Source organism: Lepidochelys kempii, chromosome 6, assembly GCF_965140285.1.
Source record: "Lepidochelys kempii isolate rLepKem1 chromosome 6, rLepKem1.hap1, whole genome shotgun sequence".
Classification (NCBI taxonomy): domain Eukaryota; kingdom Metazoa; phylum Chordata; order Testudines; family Cheloniidae; genus Lepidochelys; species Lepidochelys kempii.
Genome location: NC_136385.1, coordinates 11,966,899 through 11,988,749, shown reverse-complemented (window position 1 = coordinate 11,988,749; position 21,851 = coordinate 11,966,899). Strand labels below are relative to the sequence as shown.

The following is a 21,851-nucleotide window of genomic DNA, read 5'->3' as shown; positions in this document are numbered from 1 at the left end:
CCCAGCGGAGGGGTATGCACCAGCTCTAACAGCATTCAACAGATCTGAACCCGCAGGTGAGGAGAACGGGATCCCAGCATCCGTGCCTCCCTCCCCCACTTCCCTACTGTACTCACGCACATCCCCTCATGAGCCTTTGCCTCCTCACATATGAGCCCGCCTCTCACTGTATCCCTTCTGACATACACACGTTCCCTCACCCACGTGGCCACCCCTCACCCAAACACGCTTCTCATATGCACCTTGTTTTAGTGTCACCCCCACGTGTTCTTTGCCTTCACCTCTCTGGCATGTCCTCCACACATGCTCCTGCGCCTCACAGACCCTCTCCCGACTAAAATATTGTCTTTGTAGTCACCTGCTCTCTTCCCATTTCTCTCTCTCTCTCTCACACACACACACTCTGCCCATCTGGCACTAGGGTGACCAGATAGCAATTGTGAAAAATTGGGACAGAGGGCAGGGGGTAACAGGGGCCCATATAAGACAAAGACCCAAATATTGGCACTGTCCCTATAAAATTGGGACATCTGATCACCCTGTCTCAAACACACACACTGTTGGAACAATTGGGGCCTTGCAATTATTGTGAGCCTAACTGAAAAAGTAAACAAAAGTTTTACAAACATGTTACCATAACCTCTAACAATATATGATGGTGGGAAAAGGTGCAAAAGGGGGACAGAAAGTCTGAATTAATCTAAACCAAAAGGCCTACTGATATAATTCAAATCTGTGTTACAGGCATGCCTGGGACCAGAAGTCAATGAACCAAAATCGGTGTGTCAGATATTGGGCCTATTGGTGGACAAAATAATGAGGGGATGGGCTATTCCATCCACCACTCCCCTTTTGGGGAGTGTGACAGGGTGTGCATACCCTGCACTAGGCAAGAAAGGGTTAATCCCAAACTGTGGGCGAAGGAAGTCCCACCCCTCAGACCTTTCTAGGCATGCTCTGACTGCCACTTTAGTATAAAAGGGAGCAGCCCAGCTCATTCTAGGCTGACTGCTGAGGGGGATGGATGCTTGGTGGAGGCTCCAGTCCAGAACCTGCTTCAGCAGCAAACTGTGGGATCCTGAGGACCAGATCAGAGACCTGTTGTTGACGGTGGGCTGACTGGAGTCAGAATCCCAGGGAGTGACCCGTGCCAGGAGCCCGGAGACCCTGAGATGTACAGATCCCGGTTTCAGAAGACACAGTAGAAAGTGGCCCGGGGGGCTGGAGTGAATGGTATCTCCCACCTGAGGAAGGTCAGCGTGTTGCAGTAGAATCTCTGCTGACTAGGTGTTGTCAGCAATGAGTGTGGACAGGACCCTGGCCAGGACCTGGTGGAGCAGGGAGGGCCTGGGCCTCTTACCCCAGCTGTCAACCTCCCCTCCCGAGTGGCCCCTGACTCTGGCCATTAGGCTGTACAGCCTTGCACCTGAGGGCAGCCACATTGGCTGACAGGTTAGAGCCATGCTGTCTTAAGCATGAGGACAGTCTGGTGCACTGTAACTGCAGTGCCCCTCACCCAAGATCTGACCCAAAAGGGGGATTGGGTGTGCATACACTGCAACAAGGTCCTTTTAAAAAAAAGGAGAGAGGTTTTTGGAGGAAAATTGGCAAAGGGGGATGCAGGCAGACTGCAAGAGAGAAGATCAGGAAGGATCAAGCTTTATCATGACTGCCTGACCGCATTGTCTCCTGGATGACCAGGCTCCTCCATGACACTGTTGGGCCTTTGTCATCCTGATCCTAAGAGATTTTTCTGACCAGACTCAGGCAAAAAAAGGGACTCAGATGATCACCTCCCCTGGGATGTAAGACTTTGTCCCCCCACCCCTAGGTGTTCTTTTCCCTCCCCATCTTATTTCTTCTCTTTCCTATCCCTCTTCTTTTGCCTTCTGTTTAATAAGAGTCTGGCTTAGTCAACCAAGGCCGTATATTTTGCAATATGGCTGTAAACTTCTGACCAAAGAGGCAGCTAAAAGCAATGCCCTAAACAGCTCAATACTGGTACAAGTTTGCCAAGTCTTAGTGTGACTTGCAACATGTGTTTTTTCCCCAACAGTGAAACTGCAAGTCAAAGTCAACAATGACAAAGACAGAAACTGCACATTCTATCTCTGCTGTCCTTTTCTGTCCCCTGATGTGTGCATGTCTTGCTTTTGCCTTTAATAAAAAAAAAAAAATCAAGCCTCACTAACAATAACTACAGCCCATTTCTCTTAACTTTTTGACAGTTATTACTATCTTTAATACCATCTAAAGATCTGTCAAATGATGGGGGAGGGAACATTCCTTTTTAGAAACTCCCTCCTGCTTCTTTTAAAAAAAGAAAAAACAGTGTTAAAATAAAAGCCTTATTTGGTACTTTACATGTCAAACCTTTAACTATATTGTCCCTTCCTTTTTTGTATCTTTATTAAAGGATTAAAAGAATGTTTAATGGGGTATTTGCCAGGGTACTAAATACTATTACTACCAAAACCCTGAACTTTGTTTTAAAATGTTTACTATTGGACATCTGTGAGTCTTTAAGTCCATATATTCCAATAAATTAATGTAACACATACAGTCTCTGCTGGCTGTCTCTCTAACACACACATTGCCTGGCACATGTTCTCTCCCTGTCGCAGGCGATGCACGTGCACACGCGCTCTTCTGCCCATTGCACAAACACACACAAGTCGCCTGGTGTGCACACACATGTGCTCTCTCTCCTGATCCCATGAGCACACATATGCTCTCTGCACATCACACGGCCACACACTGTCTGACACGCACACAGGCAACTCCCTGTCACATGCACGCACATGCTCTCTACCAGTCACACACACACACACGCGTTCTTTCCCTGTTACGTGTGTACACACACATTCTGCCCATCACACAAGGACATATGCTCTCTGGCTGTCACCTGGCACACACACACGCTCTCTCCCTCTCACACACACACACACACACACTCTCTCTCCCTGTCTCTCTCTCACACACGCTCTCTCTGTCACAGGCGCCCGGTCTCTTTCTCACAGGTGGGGGCTCTCCTACCCCTCCTACCGGCCCTGTGCCACCAGGACTATTTTGGGCCCCCATTTCCCCCTCAAAGTACTATTGGCTTTATTGCCACAAACCAGATCCCCCCCCCCCCCCCCGGCTCCCACGGAGCCCCCTGTGAACGCCTCTGCTTCGTCCGGCCGCCAGCGCTGCTCCCAGCCTCCACCCGTCCCTCTCCCTGCCTGCCTGTGCGCCCCGTCCGCATTCACCCCGCCCCGGCCGGGCCCCCCCGGGCTGCCTCCCTGCCCTGCCGGAGCGCTGCCGCGGGGGGCTGGGAGCAGAGGTCGCTTTCAGCTCCCAGACAAAGGCAGAGCCAGAACCACAGGCTGAGAGCGGGTGGGAGACCCGCCCAGGCTGGGACTCGGGGGCCCGTGGTTACCTGGGCTGGGGAGTCACGCTGGGAACCGCGCCCCTAGGGCTGGGGGTGTCTGTCCGTCCGTCTCTTTCCCCAGGCTACGCTCCAGCTCAGCCCGAAGTTATTGGACCGGATGCGGAGGGTGGAGGTGGGGTTGGGGGGAGGAGACTTTTTCCCACCATGCAACTGCAGGGTGGTGCCACTCCTCCCCCGCTCGCTCACCCCCCAGCTTGCTCCCAGGACCTGCTGCCCAGAGGCGTCCCTTGCTCAGCTTTTATGGGGTGGGGTCGGGTCAGCATGGAGGGTGTGCCGGGAGCTGAGGTGCAGCTGTCTCTGGTGGCTCTTTACACAGGTTCTTTCAGTCCATCCTAAGGTAAAGATACCCCTGGGGTGGGGTGCAGGGGCTGTTTATACGGGGGTCCTTCAGCCAAAGCTGAGATGTTGCTAGTTCTGGGATGGAGGGTGGGGTCTGTTTATACAAGGATCCCTTGCCCAGTTTTGTGACGCAGCTTATTCTGGGGTGCTGGGGGCCCTTTAGCCAGGGATCCCTTGTCGGGCATTGAGATGCAGCTGATTCTGGGGTGGGGCGTTAAGGATGTTTGCACAGGGTCCCTCATCCCATAATGAGATGCAGCTGCCTCCAGGGTGGGCTGCAGGGGCTGTTTAACCGGGGATCTTTTGTCCACTGTTGAGTTGCAGCCATCTCTGGGGTGGGGCATGGCAGCTGTTTATACAGGAATGCCTTGTATGGTGCAGAGTTGCAGCTGATTCTGGGGTGGGATGTGGGGGCTGTTTAGGCCTGGGCTAAGATACAGACACTCTGGGATGCTGGGGCAGGCCTGGGGGCAGCCCAGTGCACCGTTGCACTGACTCCAGCGTTTGTGTTTGTGTTGGCAGTATATGACCAGGAGGCACCTCCACTCACCCCCCAGGGTGAATAGCCAGCTCTAAACTGGCAGATGAGTTGCGACCAGGTCTCCCTGAGGGCTAAAGGCTGGAGTGATGCCAACTGCTCCCAGCCACTGTGGTTGGGAATAAAACCATCCCCACAATTAATAGCAGCTGGACTGTGCTGCGACTGAGTCATCCCATCCTCAGGGACTAGCACAGACTAGGTTGGGGGAGGGGGTCAGAGCCCCATGAGTGCAGGGGCTGCCTCTGCCACCCCGCCCCTCCCCCAATGGCTGATTGCAGACCCAGGGCAGCACCAGGTGCCCAGTTCAGATCCCTGGCTCCCCAACACCATGGCTCAGTGGCTGTCGCTGGCTCTGGAGCTCTCCTCACATTGATGGGGTCTCTCCACCATCGCAGAGGGGAGCTACTGGGGGCTAAGTGATCTGCCCTCATGCCCCCTCCTCCACGCAGACATTGATAGGGTTTCTGCCCCCGTAGGCTGGCTCTGCCCTACTGCCAGCACATTAGCGGGGTCTCTCCCCAGCACAGGGGGCCATTACAATTGTATGATAGGATCCTCATATAGGGTAATGCTTAGGAATGCAGAGAACTCTACGGTCAGTAGTTGCTTGATGAGAGAGGACTGTAGATGTGGCGGAAGGAATAAAACCAGACTGTCGCACTACCTTGGCTCTTTCTCTTATGCTAGAACACTGAGCATGGTGTCAGGAGTTAGTCTGCTCCTGCAGGTACCTGAGATTCAAAACTAAGAATATTGCAGAAAAACAAAACTCAAAGAGGAAACAATAATTAGACTTGTCAGGACTGAATTTTCTTTTTTCTAACTTCACTGGGTAATATCTATGTTTATTTTAAAGCTTTTTAGATTTTTGTCCATTTACGTTTCCACAATTGCACAAATGTGTGGGTTTTAAACTTTTTTTTTCTATTTTTATCAATTTACATTTTTGCAATTGCAGGAAATTGCATGTGTTTCAGACAATACTTATTTAATGACAGATGCTGAAATGCAAAAAATTAAAGTTTTATAACCATTAAAACACAAATTGTCTGTGTTACATAAGAATGGCCCTACTGGGTCAGATCAAAGGTCCATCTAGCCCAGTATCCTGTCTTCTGACAGTGGCCAGTGCCAGGTGCCCCAGAGGGAATGAACAGAACGGGTAATTATCAAGTGATCCATCCCCTGTCACTCATTCCCAGCTTCTGTCAAACAGAGGATAGGGACAGCATTCCTGCCCATCCTGGCTAATAGCCATTGATGGACCTATCCTCCATGAACTTATCCAGGTCTTTTTTGAACCCTGTTATAGTCTTGGCCTTCACAACATCCTCTGGCAAGGAGTTCCACAGGTTGACTGTGCATTGTGTGAAGAAATACTTCCTCTTATTTGTTTTAAACCTGCTGCCTATTAATTTCATTTGGTGACCCCTAGTTCTTGTGTTATGAGAAGTAGTAAACAACACTTATCTCCTTTCTCTACACCAGTCATGATTTTATAGACCTCAGTCATATTTCCATTTAACTGTCTCTTTTCCAAGCTGAAAAGTCCCAGTCTTAATAATCTCTCCTCATACGGAAGCTGTTCCATACCCCTAATAATTTTTCTTGCCCTTTTCTGAACCTTTTCCAATTCCAATATATCTTTTCTGATATGGGGCGACCACATCTGCACACAGTATTCAAGATGTGGGTGTACAATGGATTTATATAGAGGCAACATGATATTTTCTCTCCTATTATCTGTCCCTTTCTTAATTGTTCCTAACATTCTGTTTGCTTTTTTGACTGCTGCTGCACATTGAGTGGATGTTTTCAGAGAACTATCCACAATGACTCCAAGATCTCTTTCTTGAGTGGTACCAGCTAATTTAGACACCACCATGTTATATGTATAGTTGGGATTATGCTTTCCAGTGTGCATTTCTTTGCATTTATCGACATTAAATTTCATCTGCCATTTTGTTGCCCAGTCATCCAGTTTTGAGAGATCCTTTTGTAGCTCTTTGCAGTCTGCCTGGGTCTTAACTATCTTTAGTAATTTTGTATCATTTGCAAATTTTGCCACCTCACTGTTTACTCCTTTTCCCAGATCATTTATAAATATGTTGAATAGGACTGGTCAAAATATACAAAGTAAATATCCTTAAATTGAATTCTGAGGGGTTCTCCAGCAGCATTTTTCTTATTTTGCCTATCTGTAAATTTCAGTTATAACCAGTGGCAATAATTTTTCATTGGTTTGTGTGCCTTGGGAGAAATTGACGTTTACTGACATTTACCAATTAAAAATCTCATCCTCCGAAGCCTAACAAAAATCCTGGTGACATGTCAAATCCCTTTCCCTGAACAAGCAGACACAAAAGGAGATGTGTTCAGCCACTGGACATTCTTTAGATCACAACAGGAAAACTACAAAATTACAAAGGGGCTGGATAAAAAGGAAAAAATAAAAAGCAGCCACACTATTAGCTGTAATGATCAAGGGCTGCCGCATGCTCCAACAGCATCCGGATTATGTCAGCAGCAGACCAGGTTGACCCACGTAAAATCCTACAAGCACTCCAAAAGCACTTTTAACCAACACGAACAATGTCACACACCAAAGATATCTCTTCAACAAGTGTAATCAAGATTTCAATGGCAAAAGAACTACATTCAGGCTGAGTTAAGCTAGTTTGGTTGTTTGCCCTTTCAGAATGCTGAGTTGAGCAAAATTCAGACTTCTGAAAACCAGGAAATGAAAAGTTAAGGTTGCCCGTACAATCTTAATTCTGCCCTTTTTCAGTTGGGCAACTTTGTTTTTTCCTTTTTGTCCTTTAATAGCGTCAGATGGAATCCTGTGAATGAGCTGTAAAAGGAGCTTTTACATTTCAGCAATTGTGGGTTTGGCCAAGTAAAAAGGTATACCTGTTAACATGGTATATTGAGGCATTGCTAAAAGAGGACAGGGCTGTCTGATGACTATTCTACTGCGTGCACAGTAACCCTCCCCATAAAATAAAAACATATATTTTCACAGACAACTTGAGTTGTTAAATCTTTATTGCATAGGTGTACAAAGGTTTGGACTACAATAATTAGTGGCAGGTGTTCACCTGGGGCGTGGCATCAGCACAAATTGCATTTCCTGGTTTTCAGAAGTTTGAGTTTTGCTCAATTCAGCATTCTGCAAGGGTCCGATATACCACCAAGCAACCATAACTCTGTGTTAATGTCATTTTCTGTCATTGAATTTCCTAGTTTTTTGAACTGTAAAATATATTGTTTTGGTAGGAGTTAGTAGTCATTTAGGCAGTTGTACATATCATGTCCTGCAATTTGCATCCTGAGCCAGCCAGCCCCTTGCTACACATCAGCTGGGCTCCTCTATACCTCTGACCCACTGTTTTCCCCACTCCAACCTAGCTTCCTTCCCACTACTGTTTCCAGGCTCTCCTCTCCCCCCCGCCCCTTGCAAGGAGGAAATGCATCTCCCTGAACTCCTCATTCCCTGATATAAAATGTTTCTACTGGCATTACTTATCCCCTCTGATAACCCAACTCACATGCAGTGCCTGGAATGAAGGACAGCTGTGTTACAGTGCAGTGGTGTTCGTGGTTGTGCTTCAGAGTGGTTGAAGGGTGGAGTTTATAGCAGGGCCAGTGAGAGAAATCCCAGACGGGGTTTCTGTTCCAAAATATTGACAGTTTTATGGTTGAGAGAGAGAGCCTCTGTCCCCTGCTCAATAGATGGACTCCATCTTTGAGAAACACTGCAGGGTCAGAGCTCGTAATGTTTCTGTGATAAACACTACACTTTGTCCAGTCAGCCAGGAACCTTCTCATTTCCCGATTAATGTTCTTCCAACCCTTAGTAATGGCTGCCATATTGTCACTGCAGGAATTATGCAGACAATCAGGGCTTCTCTACACTTACTGGCCCAGCTGCACGGGTGCAGCTGTGCGGCTGTAGCGCTTAGTGTGGATGCTACCTATGCCAATGGGAGAGCTTCTCCTATCAGCGTAGGTTCTCCGCGTCCCCGAGAGGCATTAGCTATGTCAACAGGAGAAGCGCTTTCTACACTGGGGGTTAGGTTTCCACACTGCTGAGCGATATAGTTATACCAGCATAAATTGGTAGTGTAGGCGAAGCCTTAGCCAGACTATCGGAGGTCCTGGACACAAATCTGTGATGCAGACCAAATCTGCTGTCCTCCATTGAAGGGGGCCCAGATCATTTCTGCCTGAGTGAATCACGACAAAGTCCGGTAGATTACAAAACATTAGTTAGGCCTTCTCTACACTGCAAAGTTTTGTCGGCAAAAGCTGTTTTTTGCCGACAAAACAGGGGAGGTGTACACGCTGCAAAGCTGCTTTTGGCAGCAAAACTCTGCTGTTTTGCCGACAAGATAAAACCACCTCAACGAGAGCATAAAAACTTTTTGCAGCCAAGTTAAAGTGACAAAGCCTCAGTGTAGACACTGCTGTTTGTTTTGTCAACAGAACCGGCTTCCAGAATCCGCCAGTATCCCACAATGCCTGCCGTGACCGCTCTGCTCACTGTTTTGATCTCTGCTGCCCGGCAGGCATCATGCGCCCCTCCCCTTTCAGAGCTCCGGGAAGTAGCTGACAGCTGAGTGGGCTGCTCCCTTTGGGGCACAAAGAGCAAATCATTAGCGCGCCTGGCACCAGGCACACAGCGGCAGGCAGACTGCTGCTGAGCGGGGGACACGACTGCTGTGACATTCCTCAGCATGGAGAGCTCACAGAGCTGCTCTGGATGCCGCTGAGGGAGAACTCGGAGGGAATCACAAACTTGCAGGCAGAGCAGGCTGCTTTGGGAGAGACTGCTGTGCTGAGCAGAGCCGGGAGCTGATGTAGGGGGTTATCCCCGTCCCTCTGCCTCAGGATAGGCCAGTCAGCCTGCTGTCTCCCCTGCCCCAGACACGCCACTCACCTCTCCTCCTCACACACTGAAAAAGAGACTGACCGAAACCTGCATCATGTGACTCTGTACCTGCCCCATGAGCCATTGCAAGCAGCAAACCCTTCCCAAAGCACCCTGTGGCCAGTTGCTTAGTGAGATAGCTACCCACAGTGCCCGGCTCTCTGAGTCGAGGCAAGGGCTGTTAGTGTGGATGCGCTCTGCCGACACAAGGAGCTAGTGTGGACATGCAACAGCCGTTTTAATTAAAGCAGCATAACTTTTGCCAACAAAACTTTGTAGTGTAGTCAAGGCCTTAGATGCTGCAGAGTGGGCAAAACATGCTGGGAACACAGGCTACCTCTGTCCACCCAAATCTGCCTGTAGTCAGCAACCCCTGTGTCGCAGTGCACTCCTTGCTCTCCCAAAAACTTCTGCAAATTCCTGGGCCAGGGATCACCCAGAATTCACATGTTGGCAACCCTGGCAGCACACATATTTCTGTTCCACCCAATATAACAAAAAATGTGGATAGATCACCTGCTGACTATTCTGCTGTGTTCACAGTAAACCGCCCCATAAAATAAAAGCATGTTATATTATAACAAAGACAACTTGAGTTATTAGGTCTTTATCGCACAGTTATATAAATCTTGGTTTATTAAAAACCTATGAAGGGACAGAGCTTCCTCCTGGAGAGAGAGAGACATAGCTGGAATTGTAACCTTTGTTAGGGGGTGAACAAGAAGGGACATGATCAATGTCTATAAAATATTAACTAGTCTAGAGAAAGGAGATCTGGGAGAAAGGCGTGTCTGTTCTCCCTATCCTATAACACAAGAGCAAGGGGACACACTATGAAACTAAAAGTTGGGAAATTCAAAACTGATCAAAGTAAATACTTTTCCACACAGCACATAATTATCCTCTGGAACTAACTGCCCCAGGATTCCACTGAAAGCAAGAAATTAGCAAGATTCAAAGAGGGAACATCCAGAACTAGAGTAGTTAATGCAAAAAATGCCTGGCAACCCCTCCTGCTTAAGGGCTCGGGGAGCAGATTATCCCCCATCTGCTTCTGCTGGGTTCTTATATCTTCTTCTGCAGCGTCTTGTGTTGGAGATGGGACACTGGACTGGATGGAACTTGGCTCTGACCTAGTCTGACAATGCCTATGTTACTGTGTCCCTGTCTGTTGCTACCCGCACCAGGAAGTCAAAGTGTCTTCCTGGGTGGGGGGGGGATATTGGGCGCTAAAGGGCTCTTTAATCTAGCAGAGAAAAGCAGAACAAGAACCAATGGCTGGGAGCTGAAGCCAGGCAAAGTTAAATGAGAGATGAGGCACATGTTTGCCACTGTGAGGGTCATTACCCACTGGAACAAACTCCCAAGGGAAGTGGTGGATTCTTCATCTCCTGATGTCTTCAGATCCTGACTGGGGGCCTTCCTGGATGATGGTTTAGCTGAACATAAGTTACTGGGCTTGATACAGTGGGAACTGGATGGAATTTAGTGGTCTGTGCTATACAGGGGTCAGACTAATGATCTAATGGTCCCTCCGGGCTTTAATTCTTCCAGCCTTTGAATACTCAGTCACCAGAGACAGCTGATTCCATTGTCCATGGGACAGGGTTATATTCAGGTCTCTGTGTGACCCTTGCTCCACAGCAGTCAGTGGGAAGTTCCCACTGAGACACCATCGCCAACCCAAAGTGATCACCGACTAGGAGACTAAAAATACACCTTGGGTTCTTTGTGTTAGTTTTCTAGTGTATCTGCATTGGTCCTACCCAGGACAGCTCCCTCTCAGGCACCCTGCAGATGCAGGCAGGTGTTGCTACACTGGTTACACTAGGGGCTGTTTGCCTCAGAAATTGGCCCATGGCACACACTCTCTCTCATGTGGAGCAGAGAATCCGTCGGTCCCTGGAGCATGGGGGCCATTTTTCTCTCAGCTCAACTCTCAGCTGCCACCCACCAGGGACCCCCTTGCCCACACTGGGGAGATACACTGCTACACGTGCCCCTGTAACTCACCCCCCCGGGTGGGGTGCTCTGTCCCATCTAGCATAGGCGCCGATTTCTAATGGCGCCGGTGGGTGCTCAACGCCCCTCTGCCCCCAGCCCTGCCCTGACTCCACTCCTGTCCCGGCCCCGCTCGCCCCCATTCCAACCCCTTTCCCCAAAGTCCCCGCCCCAACTCCGCCCCCTCACTGCCCCGATCCGACTCCTTCCCCAAATCCCCGCCCCAGCCCTGCCTCCTCCCCTGAGTGCGCCACGTTCCCGCTCCTTAGGGTGACCAGATGTCCTGATTTTATAGGGACAGTCCCGATTTTGGGGGATTTTTGTTATATAGGCTCCTATTACCCCCCACCCTCTGTCCTGATTTTTCACACTTGCCCTCTGGTCACCCTACCGCTCCTCCCTGCTCCCTCCCAGAGCTTGCTACAGCTGTTTGGCGGTGGCAAGTGCTGGGAGGGAGGGAGGAGCGGGGAGGAGGCGGAGGAGGCGGAGGAGGAGGTGAGCAGGGCAGGGAGCTTGGCTGCCAGTGGGTGCAGAGCACCCACTAATTTTTCCCCATGGGTGCTCCAGCCCTGGAGCACCCACAGAGTCGGTGCCTATGCCTTCTAGTGGCACCGAGACCCCATGTACAGGGGACAGTGTACAGAGCACAGAGCCAGCCTGCGGGGCAGAGACCCTATCAATGTCCCACTAGTGGGGCAGTTCACTCAGTCCCCAAAAGCCCCCCTTTGTGGTGGTGGAGAGACCCCATCAATGTGGGAAGAGCTCCAGAGCCAGCGATGGCTGTTGAGTTGTGACACCAGAGAGCCAGGGATCAGCTCTGGGAACCTAGCACTATCCTGTCCCTGCAGGATGCTGATGGGCAAGATGGGGTGTCACGGGCAGCCCCTGCACCTATGAGGGCCTGACCCTCTAGTCCCATCAGAGCCAGGCCCTGCGTTTGGGATGGCTCAGTCCCAGCTCTGCCCAGCTGCTGTTAATTGTCGGGATGGTTTTATTCCTAAACACAATGATTGGGGGCAGCCAGCAGCTCTCCAGCCTCTACTTCCCAGGGAGTCCTGGTCCCCCACCACATCTCACCTGCTGGGGACAGTTGGGTGCTGGCTATTCACTGTGGCAGGGGAGTGGAGATGCCTCCTAGTCAGACACTCCCAATATGGACACAAGCTGTGGGTGCTGGAGTCAATGCAACAGTGACACCCAGCCTGGGGGATCCCAGCAGAGAGGGCACATGCCCCCAGGCCTGCCCCCAAAGTCAGCTGTAGCTCATTGTCAGGTGAAGGACACCTGTATAAACAGGCTCCAAGCCCCGCTTCAGAGTCAGCTGAATCTCAGCACCGGGAAATGCTGGGCAGGGGATGGGCAGGAGAGCAGCGCCCTGTGCTGAAAGATGGGAACAATCCTTCTCAAACATGCCTGCCCTCTGCTCTGGATGGAGCCCCCACTTACCCCCCAGTTGAGTGGGTATGTAATGCTGACAGGCCCCCCCTCATCAGCAGCAGGCAGGATCAAACCTGGGACCTCTGGAGCTAAATGCATAACCCTCTACCACATGAGTGAAAAGCTACATGGCTCTTAGCTAAGGCTGTAGCAGACTCTTTAATCTCTAAGTGGTCTCAGTGCCGCTAGAGAGCAAAGGCACCGACTTTGTGGGTGCTCCAGGGCTGGAGTACCCATGGGGAAAAATTAGTGGGTGCTCTGCAGCCAAGCTCCCTGCCCTGCCTCACCTTCTCCTCCTCCTCCCCTGAGTGGTCACATCCCCGCTCCTCCCTCCCTCCCAGCGCTTGCTGCCACCAAACAGCTGTAGCAAGTTCCGGGAGGGAGGAGCGGGAACGTGGCGTGCTCAGGGGAGGAGCTGGGTCTGGGGTGTACCTCTCCACTCCCCCTAGCTCGCCACCAAAGTGAAGCAGGAGGGACCCCAACACTCTGACTGGGGCATGAGTGGGGAGCCATCCCCCAGCCCTAGAGCCACACTTTTGTGGGACTGGGGTGCACAGAGGCTCCAGGAGCCTTAAATTGCCGTTGGCAAAAACGTTCATCCAGATCTCAATATGCTTCTGCCCATTGACAGCAGGATTGGGGTCCTGGGGAGTGGGAGAGCAATTTCTTCCCTCATAATCCAAACAGAGGGCATCCTTTGTTGTGTAGTCTTTGTACTGAGCAGTGCCCGAGGCTGGGTATAGCCCTGCCCTTAGCACAAAGTACAGGACACAGAGGAGTCAGTGGATGGGGAAGCAGAGTATTCCTCCCTCCTTTAAAATATTTTCCATTTTTGTCATAACATTTTGGTTTCCCTTGAAAAACTGAAAGTTCTTTACTTTTCTGAAACCAAAATGGTTTTGTTTTTAAGGCTGAAACTCTGTTGGGCTTCGATTACTGAAAACAACATTTGTTGGGTTTTGGGATTTGGAGTTTTTTCCAGTGAAATCAAGGAATTTGACAAAAAAATTAAAACGTATTTGCAAAAATGTCCATTTTGATGAAAAGCTGTTTCCTTTCAAAACCCCTCCCGCACTTTGATGAAGGATGAAAATTCACCAGCTCTGCCGCAGTCTAAATATTTTCCAGTCTCACAAGAGGCAGCACGTGAAATTGTTTCCTCTGAGTTCATTCCACGCCAGCGTCAGTAATTCAGATCTACATCTCCTCTTCTGACCTAGTAAAAACTCTGTGCTCGGTGAGAGATTCCTGTATCATCAGCCCCCTGCTGCCTCCAACCCCAGAGGTGGATCAGATCAATGGGAGACATTAAAACAAGTTGCTTTTGGAGGTGATGTCTATTTATTTAATCAGAAAGGAAACTCCATCCCATTCCACTGAGAAAAACCAACAAACGCTACACAGGGACATTCGCATACAGCTAATCTGGTTGTAAACTGAACTGGGAAACAAGCCCTCTTAGTTTGCTAGAAGAGTATCTACATGGAGAGTTTAATAATGGAGAGCAATAATTTGTTATGCCTGTACATTTCCTGTATGACCATCCCTAGAGGTCTCTCTCTAGGTCAGGGGTGGGCAAACTTTTTGGCCTAAGGGCTGCATCAGGTTTCTGAAATTGTATGGAGGGCTGGTTAGGGGAGGCTGTGCCTCCCCAAACAGCCAGGCATGGCCCGGCCCCGCCCCCATCCGACCTCCCCGCTTCTCGCCCCCTGACCGTCCCCCTGGGACTCCTGCCCCATCCACCCCACCTGCTCTCGGTCCCCTGACCACCCTCGGAACCCCGCCCCTAACTGCCCCCCACCGCCCCATCCAACCCCCCCTCTCCTTCCTCACTGCCCCCCTGGGATCCCTGCCCCATCCAACCACCCCTTCTCCCTGACCGCCCCCGGACCCCTCGCCCCTAACTGCCCCCCACCACCCCATCCAACCCCTCCTCTCCTTCCTGACTGCCCCCCCAGGACACCTGCCCCCATTCAACCCCTCTTCCCTGCCTTCTGACTGCCCTGACCCCTATCCATGCCCCTGATCACCCCCCCAAACTCCCCTGCCCTCTATCCACCCCCCTCCACTCCCTGCCCCCTTACCGCACTGTCTGGAGCACCGGTGGCTGGCAGCGCAGCTGTACCAGGACAGGAACCGTGCCGCACAGCACAGAGCACCGGGTCAGGCTGGGCTCTGCAGCCCCACCGACCAGAGCATTGCGCCATGCGGCAGCGTGGCTGCGGGGGAGGGGGACAGTCTCCCAGGCCAGGAGCTCAGGGGCCGGGCAGGACAGTCCTGTGGGCTGGATGTGGCCCCCAGGCCATAGTTTGCCCACCTCTGCTGTAGGTATTTATCAGTCCCTTGTCCCATCGTGTGCGAGCCCTAGTGCAATGGGGCCCTGGTCTGTAAGATTCCAGCCCCTGTGGCTGAGGAGAAAAGCTGATAAACATGACACCTAATGGCTCCCACACCAGCAGGAGAGTAAACAGGCTCTAAAATTGTTTTTTTATATATATAGAAATGATAAGATATTTAAGATAATCTCAAGATTTTGGGGACCTGGCTCCTGAGCAACAGGGTTTGGCAATACTTCAGTGGTTAATGGATTTTATCCTGACACAGCCCTGTGAGGTAAGAGAGCATTATCTCCACTTTATAGATGGGGAAACTGAGGCCCCCAGAGATTCAGTCACTTGCCCAAGGTCATGCAGGGAATCCCTGGCAGAGCTGGGCCTTGAACCCATGTCTGTCTGCCTGTATGGGTCTGTCAGGAGGGAGTGTCTTGGGAAGAGCACCCACAGGGACCTGGCTCGCTAAAGGGGCTGTGTCAGGGTCTGGGATACGGTAACTCCCCGTCCCCAAGCAGGGAGAGAGCTCAGCTGTGGTGGCTCAGCCTGGCACAGGCTTTGCAGTGGCGATCACTGTGGGAAGGCCAGGCTCCCCATTGCTAGAAGCTCTGTACAGGGCTGGCGGAGGAAGCCATGGGTGGTGTGCAGCCACAAGAAGACTGATAGCTCCACAGATCTCAGGGACAAAGCTGTGTATCCTCGGGCACCTTCTTCTGGCACCTCATCCAGTGCTGAGTGGGGGAGGGAGCTGGGATTATGGGTCCAGAGAGATGGGCCAGGGAGGGTCAGGGCAGGGCCTGTCTGTGCTGAGCGGGGGCAGGGAGCTGTGTTGGGTGGAAATTGGCAAATTTCCATGTACACAGACATCTCTCTCCAATGGAGCACTCAGAGCCCTTTCCCTACCCACTGGGATCTCATTTTATCGCCATCCAGCCCAGCCTCCTGCAGAACCCAGCTAGTTAACCCATCATCTCCCGCAGCTATTCCTGCCCCCCGGCCCAGTAACTCCTGGCTGAGCTAGAGCAGAGCTTTGAGAGAGAGACGCCTCATCTCCATTGACAGACTCCCAGGGATGGAGAATCCATCCCATCCTGAGGGGAGCTCTCCCAATGGTTCATTCCCCTCCCTGATAAACACGGGCCCCTTATTTCCAGTCTGAATTTATCTCCCTTCTACTCCCAGCCAGTGGATCGTGCTCTGCCTTTGTCTGGTGGTTAAAGGTCCCTCTGCTCTCAGCCATCCTCTCCCCAGGTCAGTGTCACAGCCTGGAATCCCAGCACCACACTAAGGGTCTTTCTTCACTGCAGAGCTAGCCTGGGCATGGAAACCCCCGCTACTAAGCACTACCCATGCCAGACCCATGTAACTGCACCCTAATATTACTGCGCTAGCTGTGTACTGGAGTGGGTTTCTGGTGGGATATATCCTGGTGCTGAGCAGTACGTTAATCTGAGCTGCTTTCTCATTTCATTCACAGGGTGCTCTCTCTCTCCTAGCACAGAGCTGCTATCTGTGCAGTGACAAGGGAAAAGCAGTTGCATGTACATAACTCACAGGTGAAGTGCCTCATGATCAATGGAAGCCATCCTGGAGGTGAAAGCTAACAGCTTTTGGCAACAAGAACTCTAATGGGAATGTCTGTCAGCCATTCGGTCTGCAAACCACACAGTGCATCACTGAGCATCGCTCAGCTGACAGTTCTGCCTCTCTGGGTCATAGAACCACAGGGCTAGAAGGGACCACAGGGGCCATCTAGTCCTGTGGGTCTCAACCAGGGGCATGCGCACCCCTGGCGGTATGCAGAGGTCTTTCAGGGGGTACATCAACTCATCTAGATCAGTGGTCATGGGACAGGTTAAAGGCAGTTATAGACAGGTACCCCTGTGAAGCTAAGCTACATACTTCAGCTCTATGTGGTAGGGCTTGGACTTCAGCCCCACTGCCTGTGGCTCCGGCTTCAAACAAGGCTCACAAGTGAAAAACGGACTCAAGTATCACACTGAAAAGTAAGAACAATATTTATATTCCAATTGATTAATTGTATAATTATATGGCAAAAATGAGAAAACAAGCAAATTTGTCAGTGCTAGTGTGCTGTGACACTTTTGTATTTTTATGTCTGATTTTGTAAGCAAGTAGTTTTTAAGTGAGGTGAAACTTGGGGACACGCAAAACAAATCAGACTCCTGAAAGGGGTACAGTAGTCTGCAAAAGGTTGAGAACCACTGATCTAGTCTAACCCCCTGCAAGATGCAGGATTTGTTGTGTCTAACTGTGACTGGGGTCCTAGCTGTGGTCACTCAATTAGGGTGAACTGCAAAGAATAGGGCAGACAATCCCCATAAAGCTGGTGGATATTCTAATACTTAGATTCACCAAGCCAGCATAAAACAGCTTCTTTATTACCTTACTGGTTATTCAGAAGTCCAAACAACACAGTTCCCTGAAAGAGATCCAGCCTCAGGCCCTCATCCAGGTACCCACGTCAAATATGAAAATTTCTGTAAATCTTATTTCATCATATAAAAGAAAAGGTTCTGCCAATCCCAAAGGATCGGACACATTACCTCCCAGGTTATTGAATATTTCAGATCTTACCCAAATACACACTACAGCCAATTCTTATGAACTAAACTAAACTTTATTAAAAAACGAAAGAGAGAGAGTATGGTTAAAAGATCAATATACATACAGACATGAGATCGATTCATTGAGGTTCAGATTCATACCAGAGATGGTGAGTTTTGTAGCTGCAAAGAGTTCTTTCAGAAATAGTTCATAGTTTATAGTCCAATGTCCAAATCCCATATTCAGGGCTTACCAGCATAACTGGGACCTCAGTCTTGCGACTCAAACTTCCCCTGAGGAAGCCTAAGCAGATCTGAGATGACAGAATCAGGACCCAAGGATCTTTTATACAATTTCATGTCTTTTGACAAGTTGGAGTTCCACAGGGAACAAAAGGTAATTAGGATGACTTTGAAGGAGGTCCATCACCAGTACTTAGCTATACGAATTAACATAAGGCCATTTGCTTGTTCCTCCACCATTCACAATACATTACAACTAATTTAAATTATATCAGAATACAGCATAGACAGGGACTGTTGATTACATTGTGGACCCTACTCATACATATATAAATACACAAAAACACAAACATTATCTCCCCACATGTCTTTTGAGGGTTATTTATTTTCCAGGATGTTTAACCCTTTCTAGCCATGCGTCACACTAACCCATCCAAGACAGATGGCTCCAGCCTCCTTTTGAAAACCTCCAGTGAAGGAGCTTCCTTGACCGCCCTAGGCAGGTCTGTTCCATTGTCCTCCTGTTCTTACCGTTAGGAAGTTTTTTCAGAGATTTACTCTTAGGTTTTGACCATACTACACAGCTTTTAGCGACATGGCCGTGTTGACACAGACGTGTCGCTAAAAGATGGGCAGTGTCGTCGCGGTTTTTTCGGCACTCTTGCCGACAAAATACTTGCACCCCCAATGAACAGAGCATTCCTGTCGACAACACACTGTTCACAATGACACTTGCCATGGCAAAACTTTTGTTTTGTTCACACCCCTGAACGACAAAAGTTTTGTCGCTCAATTGCCAATATAGACATAAATCTTCTGAGCTGTAGTTTGAACCCATTGCCTCTTGCCTTTTTTCTCCATCTTTTTTCAAGTATTTGAAGACCGCTATCACATCCCCCTTTAATCTCCTCTTTTCCAAACTAAACATACCCAGTTTCTTCAGCCTTTGCTCTTCTGACTTGCATTCCATCCCTTTGGTCATCTTTGTTGTTCACTTCTGGGTCCTTTCTAGTTTCTCTCTACATCCTTTCTATACATTGGTGACCATAATTGGACACACTACTCCAGCTGAGGCCTAACCAGTGCCGAGGAGACGGGTACTATCACCTCCCGTGACTTGCAGATTCTGCCTCTGTTAATGCAACCTACACTTGCATTTGCTTTTTTTGCAACAGCATCGCAGTGCTGGCTCATGCTGTGGTTGTGATCCACCACCACTCCCAGATCCTTCTCAGCAGTGCTGCTGCCAGGACAGTTTCCCCCCATTCTGTATCGGTGCATTTGGTTTTCTTCCCTAAGTGCAGCACCTCACACTTGTCTATGTTGAATTTCATTTTTTTTTTTTTTTTGGCTGTAGCCCAGTTCTCCAATTTATCAAGATCCCTTTGAATTTTAGCTCTATCTTCCAAAGTGTTGGTAACCCCCCCCCTCCCCCCCGTCCAGCTTTGTGTCATCTGCAAACGTAATCATTGGGAAATCCTGCCCATAAAACCTTTCCCCCGTGATCCGGGAGGCTTCTGTCCAACTGGCAGGAGGGAGGAGGAGTTCTCTGTCCAAACGCTGTGGAAGCTCTAAGCACAGCGGAAACGGAGCAGGCTAATGTGGGGTTAAAATGCAGGGCACAAGTAGGGAGGAGTTAGACGCTGTAGGGAAGCCCAGCCCAAAGGCGGAACTGGAGAGAACAACAGCGGGTTTGATCAGCCTGCAGCTTTCTCACTGCACACAGACAGCAGGGGCTTGCCAGCGAGGCTGAACAAAACCCCAGCACTTGCCGGTGGGGAGGGTTGGGGCCAAGTGCAGGGGGAGGATGCACGTGGGGGCCATGGGCATGTGGAGAGTGATGCTAACAGAAGGAGTTGGGGTGTTTGTGTAAGAGGAGGTGAAGGATTACAAAGTGTGTGAGCTGAGGGGGAACCGACCCACCCAGCATCCCATTCGCCTCCTCTGGGGTCAGGCAAGCTGGACATTTGTCAGAGCCAGCGTGGGCCCCATGCTGGGTGGGCGGCAGATTCAGCCCAACTAACCCATAGTTATTTCCAGCCAATTTCCCTATGTAGACAAACCCTAATAACGCAGCTGCAACCCCATATCACCCTACATGGGGCAAGGAGGGGGCTGGCTGTGCGGGGGGGGGGGCAGGGCCCTGGAGGTACATGTGGAGGGATGGACAAGGAGGGTTGGAAAGGGACCTGTCTGTGCTGGGTGGGGGCAGGAAGCTGTGGGTAGGAGTGGGAGAGGTGAGCAGGGGTCTTTCTGTTATGATTTTTTCTCTGGAAGCTCTGCATGTGACTGTCCTAGGGCCACACACAGAGTCTGACAGAGCAGGGAACTGAACTCGGCTTTCCCAGGTCCCTGGCTTGTGCCCCTCATTGCCCTATCCCCCCTCTGGGATGATTCTCTAACAAGGAGAGGTGGTCACTAGCTGGCTGTAAGAACACACAGCTTTTCTGGCAGGGAAGGCTGCCTCCACACTAGGAGGACAGGAGTGTTAGCAAACACGAGGCACAATCCCAGGGACGACTCAGCCATTGTCATTTTTACCAGGAGTTAGCAGGGTGAGCTAAGCGCTCAAATCCCTCGGTACCATGGAATTGCCCCCTCACTGTCTGTGTTTCCCTTGCCCTCTCAGGAGCTGCGGGAGAAGCCCCTCTTTCCAGATAGCAGCATTGCCGGCTCCAGGAGGTCGCTCTGGTTTCGCAAGACAGTTTGTGCTTCTGGGCCCTCGCACCTGATCCCCCATCCGGATCACCTGGTGTCAAAAGCGGGACACTGGGGTAGGAAGCCGGAGGCTGGATGCTTTCTGCCAGGGGCATGAATGAGCCAGAAAGGCCTGGGGTCTGGGCTCATCCCCTGCTGGGATAAGGACACCCCAGGGAGCAGCCATGGCTGCAGGGCAGGGGGCAGAGGGGGCCCTGGACCTGCAGTTTCAGATCCAGGTGGAGCAGTCGGTGTGCCCCGCTGGGCTGACGGAGCAGCAGGCCTCAGCTGGGCCCGAACCAGATGCGGGATTGGAGCGGGCGGGCGGGCTGCCTATTGTGGTGCAGTCCGGCACCATTGGGGAGCTGCTGAGATGGGTGGCACCGCAACAGGCCCGGTATGCGTCGCAGAAGGAGATGCTGCAGCACTGGGAGGACGTCTGGCAGGAGGTGCTGCAGGCCCTGCGCATCCTTCCGGAGGTGGGGCCGGCTCCGGCCTGCATCCTCAGGCACGGAGAGCCAGAACTGCCGCCCCCTCCCAGAGTTGTGCCAGCACCGACTTGTGCACGTGGGTGTGAAAACCCCACCTCCCAGGAGGGCAGAGAGTCACCCAGGGGTCTGGAGCAGGCTGGGACCGAGCCGAAGGAGGAGACGGCACCGTGCCGAGAGGAGCAGCTGTCAGCCCCGCAGACCCCTGCCGAGGTTAATCCAACTCCAGCACCTACATGGGGAACCCTGCAGCTGCCACAGCTGGCGCCAGAGGACGATATCGAGGCCTATCTGGCCACCTTTGAGCAGGTGGCTGATGCCTGCCAGTGGCCGAGAGGGGAGTGGACAACCCGACTGGAGCCGTACCTCACCGGGAAAGCCCAGCTGGCCTTTGGTAGCCTAGACATCACAGAGACAAGTGACTATGGGAAGGTGAAGGTGACCATCCTGCGTCGCTATGGCATCAGCCCAGAGACACAGCGCAGGCGCTTCAGGGAATTCTGTTACCAGGAGGCCAAGGGGCCCCAGGAGGTTTACAGCCACCTCCGGGAGCTCTGCCATCGCTGGCTGGAGCCGCAGAGCCGCACCAAGGAGCAGATCCTGGAGATGCTGATCCTGGAGCAGTTCCTGACCATCCTGCCGGAGGAAATGCAGAGCTGGATCTGGGAATGTGGCCCTGAGACCGGTGCCCAGGCAGTGGCCCTGGCAGAGGGGTTCCAGGTGGGGCAGCCAGAGGTCAAGTGGCAGGGGCTACAGGTGAGAGTGATCATCTCAGTGAGGGACCAGGGTGGGAAGGGGAGACAGACTGTGGAAGCCATAGGGGAGCCAGGGTTCCTGTATTTGTC

At 51.1% G+C, this 21,851-nt stretch overlaps 2 protein-coding genes across 3 annotated transcripts in view; one reads left to right on the top strand and one right to left on the bottom strand.

Annotated features, from left to right (window-relative positions):
• Nucleotides 1-3,537, bottom strand: part of LOC140913643 (uncharacterized) — a 29,360-nt gene extending 25,823 nt beyond the window's left edge. The window contains exon 1 of the mRNA XM_073350383.2: nt 3,422-3,537. The gene's annotated coding sequence lies outside the window, so the exon portion shown is untranslated. The remainder of the gene's footprint in view (nt 1-3,421) is intronic.
• Nucleotides 3,538-3,620: 83 nt separating this feature from the next.
• LOC140913651 (uncharacterized) overlaps nt 3,621-21,851 on the top strand; it is a 31,807-nt gene continuing 13,576 nt past the window's right edge. The window contains exons 1-3 of one of the 2 annotated variants that reach the window (XM_073350400.2): nt 3,621-3,770; nt 16,489-17,017; nt 20,451-21,762. In XM_073350400.2, the coding sequence (XP_073206501.1) occupies nt 20,704-21,762 (1,059 nt within the window). In that variant the 5' untranslated portion in view covers nt 3,621-3,770; nt 16,489-17,017; nt 20,451-20,703. Of the gene's footprint in view, nt 3,771-15,186; nt 15,295-16,488; nt 17,018-20,450; nt 21,763-21,851 lie in introns of those variants that run through there. The other variant, XM_073350401.2, reaches the window with a different exon arrangement.